Genomic DNA, 18,332 nt, shown 5'->3' with positions numbered 1-18,332 from the left:
TAACTTGCTTTGTTTGGGGGCCAATTTTGCAAAGTGACAGGAGGCCAGGGGCCAGTAGCAGCAGCCCTATTTGTTTCTTGTATTTTAGGACATTTCTGGGATTACAGGACATCCCTCGATTGTTAGGAAATTTCTAAAATTTTTACGGGCATAGCTAGGACCTCTGTCGGGCGGTGCGCGGGATCCTCCACTGGGACTTCTTTTGACAAACAAGTTCTATTTTGATGCTGTTTTATGCACTCTGGCACCTTATGTATACTAAAAGAACAAAAACAATTCCTAATGTGAATCATTTTATTTTTATTGCAAATTAGAAAAGGGTTGGGGGGCCACCCTATTGGGGGCCAGATTTGGCCTGAGGGCCATAAATTGAGTATCACTGCTGTAGAGTAATGTCTGCTCTTTCTCTCATCTGTCTCCCTTCCTTCCAGTGTCTGTACGGCTGCTACGTCCACTCCTCCATCATCCCCACCTTCCACCGTAGGTGCTACTGGCTGCTCCAGGTAAGAACTTGTGTCCTCCTCTACAGTTCACCACACTTTAGTTTCACCCTCAAACTCTCCCAGCCTATCCACAAGAACTTGAATGAGTTGCATGATATCAGTTTCCATTTAACTGAAGCATTTTCCTTTGACAGCCGGCAGGCAGACATCAACCTCTCCCCTCCACTCCGCCACCTCCCTCCCTCCTCCTCCCTTTCTCTCTTCTCTTTTCTCTCCCCAGCCTCCATTTCCCCTTATCTTTCCCAGTCATTCACTTTTCTGATGGCATTGCCCATACACGCCGTCCAGCACGAGGGCGGTATCTCAGTCTGCTAAAAGCTTTGCCATCTCCCCTGTCTAACAGCTGCAGTGATGGGCAGTAAAAGCGTGATGGAAGACATTCCCCGTACAGTATAGTGTGCTTACAGTGGGTCGTCAAGTCCGCGGGCTGAGAGTGGTTGTAAATAGTAGTCCTTTGATCACCTCCCCAAAACATCTCATCATTCTCGTTTAGCATGGCAGCCATTATTGTTGGAAGGTGCCTGATACGTACAACCATTCACACACACAATTTTAAGGGAGCATAAAGCACACATGCAGAGAATAAAGGAGTGTGGAGCCGCCGCTATGTTTGTCCATATATCCGTCTATCTATCTGTCTGTAGTTACTCTTGTTGAAAAAAGCACGCAGAAAATGCATCTTTGGTATATATACACTTTGCCGCCAGTTCAATTACTCTAAGCTGTATTTTCTGAACACAAGAATTGTCGAGTCACAACATCCCTGCTGTACTGAACAGACCCAGAAGACAAATTCATCTGTGGTCTAACCAACCCGCCTCACTGTGTCTGTTAGCAAGAGAGCAGAGCAGACCGGTTGGGAAAGACAAAAGAGAAGAACTGGCCTGAACAATGCTTAAATACTAATCAAAATAATTAGAGTGTTCCCACAGCAAACAAAAGCTTTCAAACAACAACTGTTTATTTCTCTCTTTCTCTGTCTGTTGGCTTTGTGCGTGTCACAGGCAGTCATAACAACACGAGCAGACAAAAGCACGTCTCTTACTGTCTCTTCTGAGTTCAATCAGCGAGCGAGGCAACTCAGGTTATTTTCACATAAATATATTTTTCAAATGATTAGAGGTACCATGTATTATTAAAATAATGAAAGCAAGGAAAACAATGAAATAAGGGTATGTGGAATATATCATCTTGATGCTGGAAATAACACAAGACACAGTGTGATATGTTTAGACTTTGGGAATGATCAGAGGAAGCTCTTGTACTGTTTGTGAGGCTGTGTATTATCTTTAATCTGCTTTCATTTGCAGACTGTCAGGGAAATCTTGTGTTGACTTTCCGGAGTCATTTTGTGGTGGTAATAGGAGCTCCCTCTAAGCATAGGTTCACATTTTCTTTACTTCTATCTTAATACAATACTGGTATTCCCATATGTGCATTGAAATACTGGCACCTGTAATCACCACTCCTGTCAATAAAGGCCAAAAAAGATCCCATTCTTAAATACCATTTCAATGTAAATGATGGTGAACAAATTCTTTATTTTATACTAAAGTGCATTCCAAACCTCAGTCAGTCACATTTTTAACTTCTAAAATTGTAGTCTTTCTTGTATTAAAATTCTCTTAGGTCATATTGAAGACTGTACATTTGGAGAATACCCACTTGATTTGACCAGTGGTAGATAGCAACTGCACTTAAAGGGATATTTCAGGATTTTTATAGCAGGATTGTATGAGGTACTAATCCATAGTCAGTGTATTACATTCAGTAGATGTCTGACGGCTGAATCCCAGTTTGGAGAAGCAGGCTGCAGTCTGACACAGAAGCTAAGCAATGTACTGCTGTGGAGGAGTCAGCAAAAAAACGTATTTTAACCACCTAGAAAAAGTCCTACCTTCAGACAGCCCATTTTGTCAGGGAAGCCTTTAACGGCTTCAGTTCCCCACTCTATTGACAAAAATAATAATTTTAGAAATTAAAACTAATGGTTCCCAATTTTGTGATATCTCACAAGAGCAAACCTGCTGTGCAGATGTAAGTGTGTGGGAATCTTCTCCACTAGTTTGGACTCTTTGATGTTTGCAGCACCTTGCCAAAATTAAGCTGGGTGGCACTGTGGTTGTTCTGCATGATCTTACAAGGTCTGCCTGACCTAATGAGTATAATGGCACTTAACTACCTAATTTAATATAAAGTAGCTGAAGTGTTTAAGTTAAAATGCTGCTTAAACACTGATGAATTTGTATTCATTTATAATCTTAAAGTATATTTATAATCCACTGTGTAATATGCAGTGATGTGCCAGTAAGGGGCCATTTTTCTGCAGCAATTTTACTTTTTAAACTGAATGTACATTTTGAAAATGATGTTCTTGTACTTTTGCTTGAGCAAGATTTCAGATGTGGGAGTTTTACTTGAAATAGAGTATTTTTGCATCGTTGTATTGTTACTTTTACTTTAGCTTCAGTTGAATTTATAAAAATGAGCTATTGCACAGTAGGAATGTTTTGATCTGTCTTCACTTACATTGGAATTGCATCATTGAAAGATCTTTATGGCCAGTATGGAGAGGAAGACCATTTGCAGCAATTGACAAGTTTTCAGCATATAGGCACATGGGTATAGTTTTGAAAAAGACTTTTTGAAGCCGAAAACCTTTTCTTTAAGTTGAATTCAAGCCTAAAGGAGCACTACTCAGGAATGAAAGCATGCATATAAACAGAAGGGGATTAATGCAGAGAGCTGAGGTCAATCGGGGTCACTCACTTTTTACAGCCCTCGTTTTCACCATCTCTCTCTGCCAGTTTCAGCCTACACACACGTAAACAACCATCAAACTTTTAGGAGTTCACTGACTCAACTTTTTTTCTTTTACTGCAGAATATCAGCAACTGGGTTAGTGAATCCCTGGCCCTCAACTCTCCTTCTCTCACACTGTTCAGTAGATCTTATATGACTCACAGGGCCCTGGTGTGTAGCTAACTCATTCACTTATTTAAAAAAAACCCAAAAAGACAAAAAAAACGGATCTTCTGGCGCGCAACCGAAAACATTTATTTACAACCAAGCATTTTCTGTGACACTGAGAATTCCTAGAACCGCAGATTTACATCTCTTTTCGGGCAGTTTATTGCCAACCATCTGTGCTGACAGGAAACCACAGTCACAATGACACCAGAGGTAAAAGATTAGATCACTTCAGTCCATATCTCTGCAGATGCAGATAGACCTTCAGCACCTCTGTCTCTTCAAGCCACTTTCAGCCAGACAACTGACAGTCAGCCCCAGTCAAAACGGTCTCTCTCCATCTCTTTTTTCCACCTTTCTCCAGTCTCTGAACCCTCTGTCCCTGACTCCCTGTGTACCATTTGCTGTGTCCATATGAGATTTGCAGGCAGTAGTCTGTCAACAGCAGAGCAGCAAGGAGACTGGAGCTCCCAGAGCGGCAACAGGGAAAGGTCACCAGTGAGTGAAAAATGTAAATATTCAGCCATCCAGCGGCCACAGTCACGGAGAGACAGGGATGAAAATAACTCCTATTACACAGCACCGACAGGGAGAGAACACAGAGGACAGAGAGGGTAGAGACAGACTGTGAATGAGAGAGCGAGTGAGATGGACACAACTTTTTAAAAGTTAGGCTAAAAAAAAACACAGGAGGGAGAGCTGGAGAGAAAGATAGATTTAAAGATTTGAAGGAAAAAGAAACAGCAGAATAGAAAAGGAGAAAGGGGACAGTGTGTATGTGTGTGTATTTTTGGATATGTGTGCGCAAGAAAGACAGACGGAGTTAGGTTGGTGAAAGGTGTTTTAGGGAGGGGGGTTTTAGCCTGTGGGTGTGTGCCTCTTTATCCACTCTTTATCCACTCTTTATTGAGTCAAAGCCTGGGTAATGAGACAGGGGACGGGAATGAAGACCTGCGAGGGGGGTCCTCCCTCACTCCATTCATTTTCTTTTGTTCTTTTCACCTCTCACTCTCAATCTGCTCATCCCCACCACACTACCTCCACCTCTCTATGGCATTAGACCACTTTAAAATGTCTGGCCCATCCCCGCAAATGGCTGAGACTGAAGAAAAGTACCACCGCAGTTATCTGGGGTTGCAAACAATGAATCCAAATTGCTGCTGAGACAGAGAGCTGCCCAGAGCGGACTGTGTGGTTTGTCACTCAGAAAAAGTTCCTATTTCAAAGGATTTGGTATTTAAAAGAAAGTAGGGCTCTGTGTCATACCATGGTACATTTTTCACTGCTACTAACAAAAACCACACAGATCCCCATGTCATCACAATCACAACAGTAAGTTTTGACCCTTTAAATACAGCCAGTTGCAGCTAAAGTGTGCATAACCACATACTTAAAAACATAGAGGAGACCAGGGACAGTAACACATTTTGGCAATTTTCCAAACAAATCAAAAAACATTTACATCATAATAGCCAGTTTTTACTTCAACATATTAAAATGGTTTTAGGGAATGTGTACAGGTTGCAAAATTGATTTGAATACAGTCACTCCACTGTCATACATATTATTTTAAAGTATACATAACTAGTCATTCAAATTCTATAAATGAAAAAAGATAATTAATCATTCAAGTTACTGTGACTATTAATGTCTTTTTCAAAATAATGTTGACCTATTTATTCCCCACTGATAGTCATGGCCAGAGGCATTTTGTTTTTGCATTGTCCATACATTTGTCCCATTCCCTTGATTGCTTGGATAACGTGGACTCAGTGACAAACTGATTAGATTCTGGTGGTCAAAGGACAAAAGTCAAGGTCACTGTGACCTTGACTGTTTCATTGTTTTGTGAACACGATATCTCAACAACACCTTAAAGTGATTTCTTCAAATTTGGCACAAACATCCACTTGGACTCAATAATGAAATGATTCAAATTTGGTGGTTCAAGGTTCAAGGTTACTGTGACTTTTTGTCCGTGCATTATCGTGAATGTGTGTTATCTCAAGAATGCATTGGGGAAATTGCCTAAAATTTGGCACAAACGTCCACTTGGGCTCAAGATTGAAGTGATTAGAAATAGAAGTTTAAGTTCAAAGGTCACTGTGACCTCCCAAAACATGTTTTTGGCCATAACCCAAGAATTCATGCTCAGATTATGTTAAAATTTTATACACATGTCTAATAGGCTAAAATATTAATGTGATGACATTTTATATCCAAAAGGTCAAAGGTCAACTTCACTGTGAAACCATAATGTTCTTGTCTCACCATAATTCATCAGACAGGGGAGATATTTGGTCAGATGCTGAATTGGTGACACTCATCTTGGGTACAGACCTTCAAACTGTGCTGATTGTGTAGATCTTCTGTGTCACCAGGCTGACGATGTGTGTGACACATCCATGTTTTAGAATTTGTAGCCTCTTCATAGCAACATCCATATTTGAATCATTGTCAAATAACTGTCAGGGCTACATATGAGTCTGAACCGACATGGATGTTAGCTGTTACTGCAACTTGACCGGTTTGCGGAAACCCACAGCCCAAGGCTGTAATTCTTGTTTAAATATAAATGCAAGTATTTGGTTTGGGGACAGATGTAACAAGCGTTCAAGCCATTTTACCAGCGATGTTTTCACCTCATGTCAACCAGCCTGGCTGCTAGTTTGACATGTTAATCATGTATTCTTAGCTCACAGTACACTGATTCTGCTTGTTTGGATTCCTAGACTTTTTAGGACAGTACAACAAAACACACCTGATAGAGACTTTAAGGTTTTACCTAAAAAAAACCAAAAACAAATGTAACCAAAAATACAGGTTCTGGAAGCTCCAATGGTGGCTCCTCGAATCACAACTCTCCCTGGTCTCCCCTACCTCTACACATCTTTCTATCCATCCATAAGCTGTCATGACACGCAGACAGACACACACTCACTGACACCGCGGATCTCTCCCATCCCGGTGGCACTGATTGATTCCATTGCTCCGTGTCCCCTTCTCTTGTTTAGTGCTAATCGAATGTAATTCCCTGCCTGCGCCTCTCCATCAAATCAGACAGTGGAGTTTGCGCTGGCCGACGGGGGCACAGAGGTGGGGATAATTATGATATTAATACGGAGGGGGTCTGAGGGGAAACTTCATTTGTCCTGCCGCCTGCCACGAACACAGAGAGGGGTCAATAGCCTTTCCCGCTTTTCCTACTTTAAAGAGGAGGAGAGAGGCATGAGATAATGAAATGACTCGTAAGGCAGGAGGGAATGCTGACGACCTTGTTTCTTCACAGCTATCACTTTCTCCCTCTTACCTTCCTCCTCTTAGGCCACTGTGCTCTAGTCTCTGTCTCACATGAATACATTATTAATATCGCCATTCACTGCAGTTACATTTTTCTTATTACATTAGTCCTTCAGATTATAATGACTTTGGAACCACTTGAATTAGTGTTATGTAGGAAAATGAGTTGTCACTGTTGTCCCTGTGATCATTCCAGCACTATTAGAGAGTATTTCAACTATTTTAATTTATGAAATAATTCAAAGGTTACTTAATTTGACAGGCGCAGTGATAACTCTGTGATTTAAGGGAACCTTGAGCAGTGGAGGCTCTGTGGTGCTGTCCATGGTGCTGAAACGCACTCCGTTCTAACCTCTCTAACTGTTCACCACATCAGAGTCCTTTTTTTTTTGGCTGATTTATCAAAAACCACCCAGCCCCTTTGAACTCCCATGCTTTTTACCTCTCATAACAAGCTCACCAATCTCCAAAGATCAATACACCTGGCCGACGCTGTCAGCAGATCATGTGCAGGGTCCAACACTCATCGCGCCTCACGCCACCACATCACCGGTCGGGGCCAGAGGCCTCTCGAACTAATTGAATGGGAAAAGTTGAGTAGCTCCTTTGCTGCAGTGATCCGTCACAGGTCGGTGTGCAAGCAGGATACAGTAGCTCCAGACCCAGAGCCACATGCCTGCAGGCTAAAGGCAGACAGATGGATTCTTCATATCTACCAGAGTCCTCTATTCATTCGGATCAGTTTAGTTGCCTCTGTGTTGAGCGATGGGAGACAGGTGCCGGATTCAGAGTGGCTCAGGTGATGTGTGATGACGGAGCAGAGCTGTCAGGTCCAGATTCACATCAGATATGTCCAGACTATGCAAGGCTACATAATGAATATTTCACTGAGATAAATCATGGATGAGCCTGGGCACCGTTCTGTTGATTTCACTGAGAGGGTAGAGAGGCAGGGAAACCTGGCGAGGTTTTGACTGGCTGTCTACAACCTCGGGGCAAATGGAGGCAGTAGAAATATAATTGCCTTTAGCTATGCAGGCTGTTGTTTGTATCAAGTGGAAATGCACCTCTACAGAGTATGAGATTAGATTTATAGCATATGAATTTGACTCCACCACCTGACATTACTGTTCAACTCAAAACCTGAACAGTGGACTGGCAGGAGAACGGGTGGCAGTATATGGAATATGAGTGTGTGTCTGTATCTGTCAGGGTGTGCACATGCTTCCCTGTGTGTGTGTGTTAGGCTTCTGTTTCTGCGCTATGGTAGGAGACCATGATGCTCTCAGCAGCATGCTGCTTCTGGCAGGCCCCCACTCTCTCTGCCATGAGGAGAACAGCTGCTTCACGAGCATGTCGGGGTGTGAGCCATGTCCCCGTGGCTCCCCTCATCTCCTTCGCTTCTCCTCCTCCTTGTGTGCAGTCACACAGAAACACTGCATCTGACATTAACCCACTCATTCCTCTTTACTTATAAACAAATATGTCCCACCCTCTGCTATCACTTCTAGTTTTCTGAGCACCTCTGTTTCCTCTCAGGGAGACAACATGGAGCTAGTTTTGAGTTGGTCTCTGCCCAAAACAGTGACACTGGGGCGTCTGACCTCTAAACAAATTGAAGGTTATTCTGGTGCTTAATTAATGGCCCCTGCTGGAGCGCTCTCTCCCCACATGAAGAAAACGAGAGAGAAGTTGAGCGAAACCCCAGAGGCGCGCAGAACCTCCTCTCCTCCTGGCAGACTGATCTGTTTCTCAGTGCCTGCGACCTTTTCTCTAGGCCCGTCGCCTAGCCCACCAGCACGGCCAATTATCACAAATCCCCCGCCGCATTTGTCTTGCCATTTTCACTCTGCGGCCAAAGAGGCGTGCATGGCCATAGACTCATGCAGCCTCCTAACCAGCCTCAGCCCAGACGGGGAAACAGAGGCCCACAACAGGTATGTGGTGCTTAAATAATTCAGTTACCCTGAAAGGTTAAGCCTCTGCCAGTAAGATGAATTGACATTCATCTTGCTCCAGAGTCACACGCCCCGTTTTTGAGAAGGAGCAGCCATCAAAATGTTTACATTTTGTGGCTTCCAAGAATGTTATTGACACCCATATTTTGCATGATATTCTACAAATCCTGCTGTCTTTCTACTGGCTGGCTCCAAAGAGCACAGAGGACTGGTTAAAGGACTTTTCAAGCAATTTCACTGTCAAAGACAAATGAAAGACAAATAAAATCATGAGTTGTACCTCACCTGGTGCATGCTCCTGTAATCTTGATTGTCAGTTGAAAGGGGGTCAAAAATACTTAATCCGAGTCTTCAGTTAATCTTTTTTTCATCTTGCCCTTACAACAGTTTCAAAAACTTTAAAAATTATTGCAACTTTTTAGTCTTAGCTCATTCAAATAGTTGAGGATAGCTGCGCCATTCATCATCTCTAGCACCAAACAAGAAGCAGCAAAGCAAGTAGACGATAAACACAAAGGGGATTTCGGGGAAGAGCAATAACATGAACAAGTCACAGTTCTCTTGGACTGTGGAAAAGTGGTGGAGTTGTGGCATGAACAAGAGTCTGCGTTTAATTCGGCATATATGTGATCCACCAACTGGCATTTATTTTAGTGAGAAATCTTCATTTTGAAACATTCAGCTCTCATTACCACAGCCTCCTCCCACTTAAATGTGCAACTAACCAACTGAGGCTGACTGTTGAGGCGACAAAATTTAAAATATAAAGTTTTAACCCAACTGCATTTTTTTAATGGATTATATTGATGCCGATTTGACTGTCGAAATAAGACGCCTTTTGTTTTTTTGTTCTGGAGTTATGTATTTTTCAAACATGTAAAGAAATGCTTAAATGTCATTTTTCTTGGCATAATATTTTCCAGGAGCAGGATGACAAATAATCTCAAAATGAATCTCATTGTAATCTTGCAAATAGTGATCCTGCAAGATCCCCATTCTTTGCAAAATGTCATAGGTCCTGTTCACACCTGGTATTAACATGCGTTTTGGATGATCCGATCGTCATGGTCGGGGACACATTTGATCACATATCTTTTGTATTTTAAACTCTAAGGCTGTCCTTATGCATCTCTGACAACAACTACGTCATCAGTGCAGGACGTGGTGGTTGTTTTGGTGACATCCATCATTTTGCCCGATGGAAGGCAAATAGCAATATCTCCAGCTGTACTGACACAACCACTAACATGAGTAGCAAGCTTGCAAGAGAACTAAACAGTGTGGACGTAATAACTGTGCGCAGGGCATTAATGAAATCTGAACACAGGCTGGAGGTGGATAATGAACACAGGTGTGAACAGTGATGAGTCTTGGCTGTCCAATCACCTAATACTTGGTCTAAACAGGCTCATTGTGCCATCTTTAGATGTGAGAGTGTGCCAGAGTTTAGTCTTTAAAAAGTCTGTAGGCATAACTACAGCAGGAATCAAATGTCTGAGTCCCTTGCTGATAATGCAAGCATCGAGATTAAAATAGTTCTGCCACTGTAAGCTTGTTGAAGAGCCTTGCGACAAACCTCGATCCTGATTTGATATCACCCTCGTTGTACTCGATGAGCTTTCTCTCTTCAAGTCTTTTGCTGCCTCATATGAGTCCCTGTGAATCACCAGCCGGGCTTATTTGTGTTTACATCCTGCCTGTGCGTGTTATAAAGCAGAGGAGATCAATGGCTCCACACTAAGTCTGCTCTGTGCTGTGCCAATCTCTGTGTTCCCCACTTATGTCAAGCCACAGATCTACCCGTGTCACTACGCCGGCTCAGGCATGATGGCAGAAGTGTGCGCGCATCTCCCAGCCTCCCAGAGAACACTGGTCACAGCTAATGACCAGAACTGTCCGATTTGTCCTGCCCTGATTACTCCTCTGAGCCCCAATTAGCCGTGGATGAGGGCTGACATCCCGACACGATCGCTTGGATGTGTCATAGAGGGAAAGATGAGACAGCGAAGGGAAGGATGGAGGTAAGAGGGAAGACAGGGAAAGTGTGCGCCGAAGACTGAGGAGAGGAGCAAAGGGGAGCCATGGTAATATAAGGCCAGAGTCATTCACTCTGCATTCAGTCTGATATCGATCTCAATTCCCCTTTAACCAGCCACTGCTCATCAACATACACACCAACAGCTCTGATTGCAATTTCTATAATTGCCAATTTTCATTGTGAAAATCTGTCTATTTGAGGGCGTTAGCTGCATCTGGTCGGAGACGGGCTGATTTCTCTGCGGGTTAGGGATGAAGAGACTAAGGACTGTTTGTGGAAAAGATATAAGATAAAGATAAAGTATTGGGCCAATGTGGTTGAATCAATTCATTAGATGAATGCGAAGAGTGAGGATCTGGGAGCCTCAAAGGTATTTTATTATGGATAAAAACAATGCCATTCGTTTCCCTAATTGTCAATAACAATCTCTGTTATGAACATTGTTTTCATCTGTGTGCCTTCGCTCCATATCCCCTTCTTTTATTCGTTTCTGCTTTTTGTTCTGCTCTGACCCCCACCCCTCATTCCAGCGCTCTATCTGTCTTTATTTCTCTCTGCCACTGTCTCCCCAGGATTGCTGAGCTTTCTCCCCTCTGCAAGTTTTGAGAGAAAATCTCTTTTTTTTTTTTTTTTTGGCTCTTGCTCTCATTCTCTCTCAGTAGGGGGCAGTGGAAAAGTAACTACAAGGGCACATAAAGCCTTCAGAGTCAAACCAGACTTCTTTTAGTCTTTTTTGATCTGGATAGATGTCATATTGAACACACATGCGCACACACCCTTCAGTGGGATGGCTCAGCTCCTATCTGTGTCTGCTCCCCCATCTTAACACTCGCCCACACAAACCTGAGAAGACACAAGGATTGAGAAGAGGAGGGAGAGAGAAAGCAAAATGTAGAAGGCTAGGAGAGGAGGAAACAAGAGGTGGGAGGGGCGGAGGTGCTTGGAGAATGGGGGATTAGAGTTGGAAGATTAGAGGTAGAAGATGATATCATTTGGTAGAGATGAGCGGGAGCAAACGAGCAGTGCAAATCACCCGACGTTAACGAGCTGCCTCATAAATTACTGCAGCCGAGTGTACGCTTGAAGCTGGATCTGGATAGGGCTGCGTAGTGCAAGGGAGGCATAACGCTTGTCTTAATATTATTTACTGCCCCCTCCCAATTTATATGGCTTGTCTCCCATAGCCCAATATTGGCCTCCTGTGGCAGCATCAGAGGATGTTTCCTTATAAATAGTGGGAGGTTTTAGTCTGCCTGAGTGCCCCCTGTGTGGCCCATCCTAACCCTCATGCACTTTGCAAAGGAGAGACTCCCCTCCTTTTTTGGATCCCATCAGGGGAGAGCTACAAAACATAACATAAGAGAAGCTGGCTTCCCCAGTGCCCCCGTTAGATAACTCATATTTGACAGCCTCTTCCTCATCTCCATGAAGTGTTTATTTACCTCCTAATACACAACCTGTAGCAAAACACAAACAGTGAGTTATTAAAAGGGATAGTTCACATTTTTTGAAGTGGGTTTGTATGAGTATTTATAGACAGTATATTATATAGTGTTTTGTGAAGCAGGCAAGAGTCTGCTATGAAAGTCCGCTCTTTGAAACCTGAGCAAATTGGCATGATTTCTTCAAAAACAAACAAAAAAAAAAACACCTGAAAATTAGCAAAAAGAAAAAAGGCAGAGATATTGAGCCCTTGTTCTTGCAATCAGGAGCGCGCTGACCACCAGCAACTGTATGTAATACACTGACTAAACACAAGTATTTCATACAACCCCAGTTCAAAAATCCTGAACTATCCCATTCATTTCAGAGAGTGATTTCCAATTAGAAAATGAAGCCACTGTAGCACACTCTTCAAAGCCAGACTCCATTGAGAAAAGCAGCGATTTAACATCACTGAACACAGGAGCTGCTTGACTACTGCTGCCTTGAGAAGCCATTTTGTTTATGTGTGACTTTGGTGTTTAAAAGGGTAGTTCAGATTCATCAAAGTCCACATTAGCAAAAAAAAAAACTAACTCACTAATTGAAGCAATGATAGACAGCAGCTCCTGTGTACAGTGAGCTAAAACTATTGTTTTTGTCAGTGGAGTTTAGTGGTTTTGGCAAAAGCATAGATGGAGAACTGAAACTGTCAACAGCTGACATTGACTTTTTTATAGTTGGGACTCTTAGGTGGATGAAATACGTTTTGTTGCCACGCCCATCCAAGCGATACTCTGCTTTGTTTACGTGTCTAATTCCCGCCTGCTTCTCCAAACTGGGGGCGTGCTGACTGACAACTACACTAAATAATGCACTGACTATGGATAAGTACCTCAAACAACCCCACTTCAAAAAATCTGAACTATCCCTTTAACCATATAAAAGTGTTGCTTTTCAGTGAAATGTGACTTTTTTTCTTGTGTGTGCCAAAATTCCTTAAACCACTTAGACAAATCCAGCAGGGATTACAGCAATTCAGTTGAAATGAACGTGTTTATAAACCTGCATGTTTCCGGCTGTTCTCCAGGGGACGCAGCCCGAGAGAGGCAGAGCCAGGGTGGGATGTGGATGGCGGAGAGTTGGCATCTCTCTTTTTCGTGTGCTCTTAAGGCGTGAGGGAGGTAGAAGGAGGGGTGGAATATACATTTCTATTTTAGCCAGGAGCCCAGCAGCGGGAGAATGACTTTCATTGGTTGGAGTCTAAATATTACATGACTTCCTGATGGCAGTGTGCTGTCTGAGGCGCTGTCTGGCCTGGTATTAACCTGTCCGGATAAATCAGCCGTTTACCCAACTCTGTTCTTCTATCCAAAGCACCGTTTCCTCCCTTCTTACCTCATTTTTCTTTTTTTTCCTCCCTGAAACCCTCCAGCTTCACCTGTTTCTCATGCAACATTTCAGCCTCTGGACTGCTTGCTAAGGCAACTTTGTGTGTGTGTACAGTGTGAGTTACTCTGTGGTCCTCTGCCAAGGCCCCTAACGTCATATGCAGCCTGGCAGGTGACAAATAGTTTTTTAATTGCTTGCACCAGGAAAATCATTAGTCTCTTCCCTTTCCTTGGTGGGACCAGGCAGGACGTGTGCGCAATAATAATAGCCTCAGTCCCGTTTCCCGCTTCCCGCCTGCTATTTTTAGAGCAGGTATTTTAAGGGCCCTCTGTGTATGCTATGTGTGTAAATGTATATGTGTGTACGTGCATGTGTGTGTGAGTCCACAGTAAGGGTGGGCTAAATGGTCCGGGGGTGCTTTTCCTTACTTGTGACGGAGGAGAGAGTGTGTTTGTCAACCCTGTTCCTGCCTCATGAGAGTTTTTCTCATTGCTATTGCTATTCCCCAGCCCCTGGGAGCGTGCTGTTTGTCTGTGTGTGTGTGTGTGTGTGTGTTATTTTGTGTACGTGTACCCCTGTGTCTGGCAGGCTCTGGCCTAGGCCATTGTGCTCTAGTGCATTACTGTAGCAATCCACCGACACAGCGGCCAGCCAGATGAAGCCGTCCAGTTTATGGAGCAACCTGCAAACTCCAGCTGCTTTTGGTTGGGATTGTGCTTAGTGGTGAGATATAGTATTGATTTTCTCTCCTCGGTGCCCTTGCCATCCCTGCGTAGATATGCACCAGTGCTCAGCATCCATTCACTGAGAAAGGGGAGAGAGTGGCTGTGGCGGAGGTGTGGGGGGGGCAGAGGATGATGTTTATGTGACGATACTGACCCCATTCGTTCGCACGGAAAAGGCGTGGAACGTGAGGGCGGCTAGACGGCAGAGGGGAATTGAGTTTGCGAGGCTCAGATTGCAAGATGAACCCTGAATTTGATTTCTGTGTTATACAAGCATTTGTTATTATATATCTGGGCGTCTGAGGGTGTCTGTGTGTCTGCATTCTTGTATGGGCCTATTATGTGTGGGTTTGTGAGTGTGTGCAGGGGTGTGTGTGTGTGTGTGTGTGTGTGTGTGTGTGTGTGTATACGTGTGTGTTAGCAAGCAATTTGGATCTGTGTGCTGCTGATGTTTGCTTGCTTTTTTTTCCCTTTTTTTGCCCTTGGTGTGAGTCCCAGTGGGGAGCCATGTTCAGCACTGTTCCAAAGCCATTCAGATCTCCCTCTCCCTCCACTCGCTGCCCCCTCCCACACCACCCGACCTCCTTTCCTTTAACAACATGGTAAAATCAAATACATGGACAGTCATTATTTGAAACATTTTTTGCCGAACCCCCCTAGCCGCACTGCAGCGGTTAATGTAAGCGCCTCATTACGCAAAGTATTTCATACATAAATGATATAACTTAAAAATCTTATTAAGTATTGTGTGAAAAATATTAGTGTGTGACCTTTCTGCAAATTTGAAATCTGGCGCTCATAAAATGTTTAAGCGGTAAAAACTGAATTGAACCTTCTGGACTGTCAGTGTTAATGATACCTTTAGGTGTATAGTACATCAAACATCACAGTATCGGTAACTACACACACACACACACACACACACACACAGCTTCTCCAAACTGTTAAACTCTGTGGTTAGTCTTCAACAGAAAAATATAATGCAATCAGAATCCACAATACTCTGCCCAGCGTCCCCTCAACTAACACAGGATTTAATTGTTTGTGTATAATTTGTCATGACTAAGACAAGAGCTAACTGAACAACAAAAGGTGAACTCCCATGTTTTTTAACTTGGACCCTATTTTCCAATGATTTGTGTCTAAGTCACACGTGGAAATATTTTTTTTTTAAATTGGTCCAGTACTGAGAGAGAAAGAGATGCAGCTGGTGGTGGCAAAACGAGTTGCAATGTAACCACTTGGGGCAGATGTACCCACTAAAAGTGATTGTTCAGGCTCAGATTGTTATTGTGAGTGTCTAACAACATTAGGGAAAGGACCTTAAAGAGACATTTAATCAGATTTTTTCATACCTTCTGCTTGTTCCAGTCTGTTTTAGGTCCAAGTCTCACCAAAGGCAAAGTCTCATTCTGAAATGTCACAAGAGGTTGCAGGAAGAAAACATGGAAACATGAGCGAGAGTTGGAGAGGGGAGTGCTGGTTATAGTTTGTTGTGTTTGAGTACAGAAAGTGTATCTTAGTCTTGTCTACAGGACTTTCAGCAACATGGCTTTAATATTTAGCTAATTTCGACAATGTGGAAAAAGTTCACAAGATTTCACAGTGAGACTTCTCCTTTCGCGACACAAAAGAAACAGGAACAAGCAAAAGGTACAGAAAATGTTGTGTCCTTCCTCTGACCTTTTCTGTAATGTTGCCAGAGACCCATAATACCAATCTGAGGCTGTAAGTGGCAAAAACAGGCACTTTGAAGATTTCAGTGTGTAGCATTTGGGTGTGTATACTGACAGAAATTCTTTAGTGTATAATCACCTGAAAACAAGAATTGCTGTGTTTTCGTGACTTTAGAATGAGCCATTTTATACTCACATAAGAAGAGGGTCCTCTTCCATGGAGATTGCCATGTTGCACAGCCGTGTTTTTACAATGACCCATAAGTGACAAGACAAACACTGGCTGTAGATAGAGCCGTTTGTGTTTTGACGTCAGCCCCTGTAGCAGCCCTTCCACTAAGCAGTACTGGAAAAACACTGATTTTTGAACATGAAACTGCTTTAAGTCACCAGGTCTGTGGATAATTCAGCTCCTTGTAAGGACTTCCTGAGAGTCTGGATCAGAAATAGGTGTTAGTTATCAGAGAAAAAAGGTGAGCACACATTAGCAGGTGCTGGGCTAGCAGCCCGTCTGTGATGCCACAAACCGATTGATTAAATTGAAAGGTGCACCTGCTCCGAGTGGTTACATTGCACCTGTTTCACTACTACCAAAGTATTCAACACTGGATCACTTTCAAAAAATTGTCACTTAGAAACAACATGATGGGAAAATAGTCCAAGTTTAAAAAAATACAGAAGTTTCCCCTTAAATGTGTGTCCTTTGGGTTGATATCGACTATCCTAACGTACACCCACATTTGGTCAACAACTGATTTACCCTACAAGGATTGCAAAAGTATTTCACTGTGTTCAACTAAAAATATATTGCTCAATTTTTAAACCTGGCATGACCAAATTCATAATTTGCAGCTTTTACCATTAAGTAATCAAAGTGAAAGTGACTAGTCCATAAAGAGATTATAAAAACCTCTCTCCTATCACAGCTCATCATACACTGTTGAACGGTGGCCCACAAGAGAAGTGTCACAAATTTAGGAGGTTTGCTAGCCAAACAGCTGAAGGCCACTACTCTGTATATGTATATGTATGTGTGTGTTTGTTTTTGTGTGTGTGTATAATCAGGCTGTGTTATCCAAGCCAAGCAGCCCTACCCTGGCAGTGCTGAGGCTGGGGAGACCCCGTCTCTTTCCAGATTCATCTCTCCAGCTTTGTTTGACTAAGTAGTGCCATGGTGTTGGTGTTGGAGAGGGCTGGAGTGGCAACAGCAGCAGCAGTGCAGTGTATGCGTGGGTTGCCTGAGCCAGTGGGGCTTGGCACAGAGAGGCAGCATATGTTCGTGGCCAGCTTTCTTCCTCCTCTCCCATCTTTCTCTCTCTCTTCTCCTGTTTCTCTCTCACTAGCTCACTCTTGATAACCCTCATCTTCTCACGTTTTCTCTCCAATTCTTTTGGCATTGCGTGTCCTGGTATCACCTGTGGGAGACGTAGTATGGAGATCAAAAGGCAGTGGGAATCCCAGTGTCCCCCAAGGCCCACCGTATCTCACTAATGCCACATCCCCATCTTCTAACAGAGACACTCACATTCACTCCTCTTTGTCATTTTGTCACCTGGCAGACGATCAGAGAATATTCGGTGCAGCAGGTAATAAGTTGTGGCTGTGAGGGGGCTCTCTGCTTCATTTTTTGATGCCTTTCCAAGGGTTGGTCACCAGCACCTTGGCCTCTCTGTGCCCTACATAAACACTGGCTGTTATCCAAGCATGTCAGAACCAACCAGTTCTGAATAGTACTGACTAACTGGTAGATATGGACCAGGGGTGGAGTAAGTATGCAGTTTCTTTACTTTAGTAAAAGAACTATTTTTTTACTTATATATATGTTACTTATATGTGTTTTTTAAACTGTTGTTTTTTTAATGTTATATTTAAAACAAATGTTTAGAAAATAATTGCCAAAATATCCAATTCAGAAAAAAAAATGAAAACTCAACAATATTCACAAAATTAAAAAAAAAATGTAAACATTGTCTACTTAAATGTCTCTTAATATATTTGTACTCAAGTACTCAATTCAGAAAAAATCTATAAAGACCTCAAAACTCGAAACTATTTTAAAAAAAAAACAAAGAAGACTTAAATGTTTATTAAATAATTGTTCCCCGTGCAGAAAAATGGAAAAAACAAAACAAAAAAAACAACCCTTTGCTGCATGTCATCCCCTCTCTTCCCCCTTTCACACAATAAGCCGTCCTATCAAGTAAAGGCTAAAAGCCTAAAAAAAAAATTTAAAAAAGAAAGTAAAAGAAAATAGTTGCCAATTAATTTTCTGTCAATCAGCTAATGATTAATTGACTAATCATTTCAGCTGTACTTGTATAAACTGTACTTGTGTAATTGGGTAGCTT

General features: G+C 42.7%; 1 protein-coding gene across 1 annotated transcript in view; it reads left to right on the top strand.

Moving 5' to 3' along the window:
• Positions 1-18,332, top strand: part of camta1a (calmodulin binding transcription activator 1a) — a 396,495-nt gene that overhangs the window by 307,015 nt on the left and 71,148 nt on the right. The window contains 1 exon segment of the mRNA XM_042492229.2: positions 432-503. Within this exon segment, the coding sequence (XP_042348163.2) occupies positions 432-503 (72 nt within the window).

This window comes from Plectropomus leopardus, chromosome 9 (assembly GCF_026936395.1).
Source record: "Plectropomus leopardus strain MGB_pleo_1.0 chromosome 9, ASM2693639v1, whole genome shotgun sequence".
NCBI classification, from domain to species: domain Eukaryota; kingdom Metazoa; phylum Chordata; class Actinopteri; order Perciformes; family Serranidae; genus Plectropomus; species Plectropomus leopardus.
This window is presented reverse-complemented; position numbering and strand designations above follow the sequence as displayed.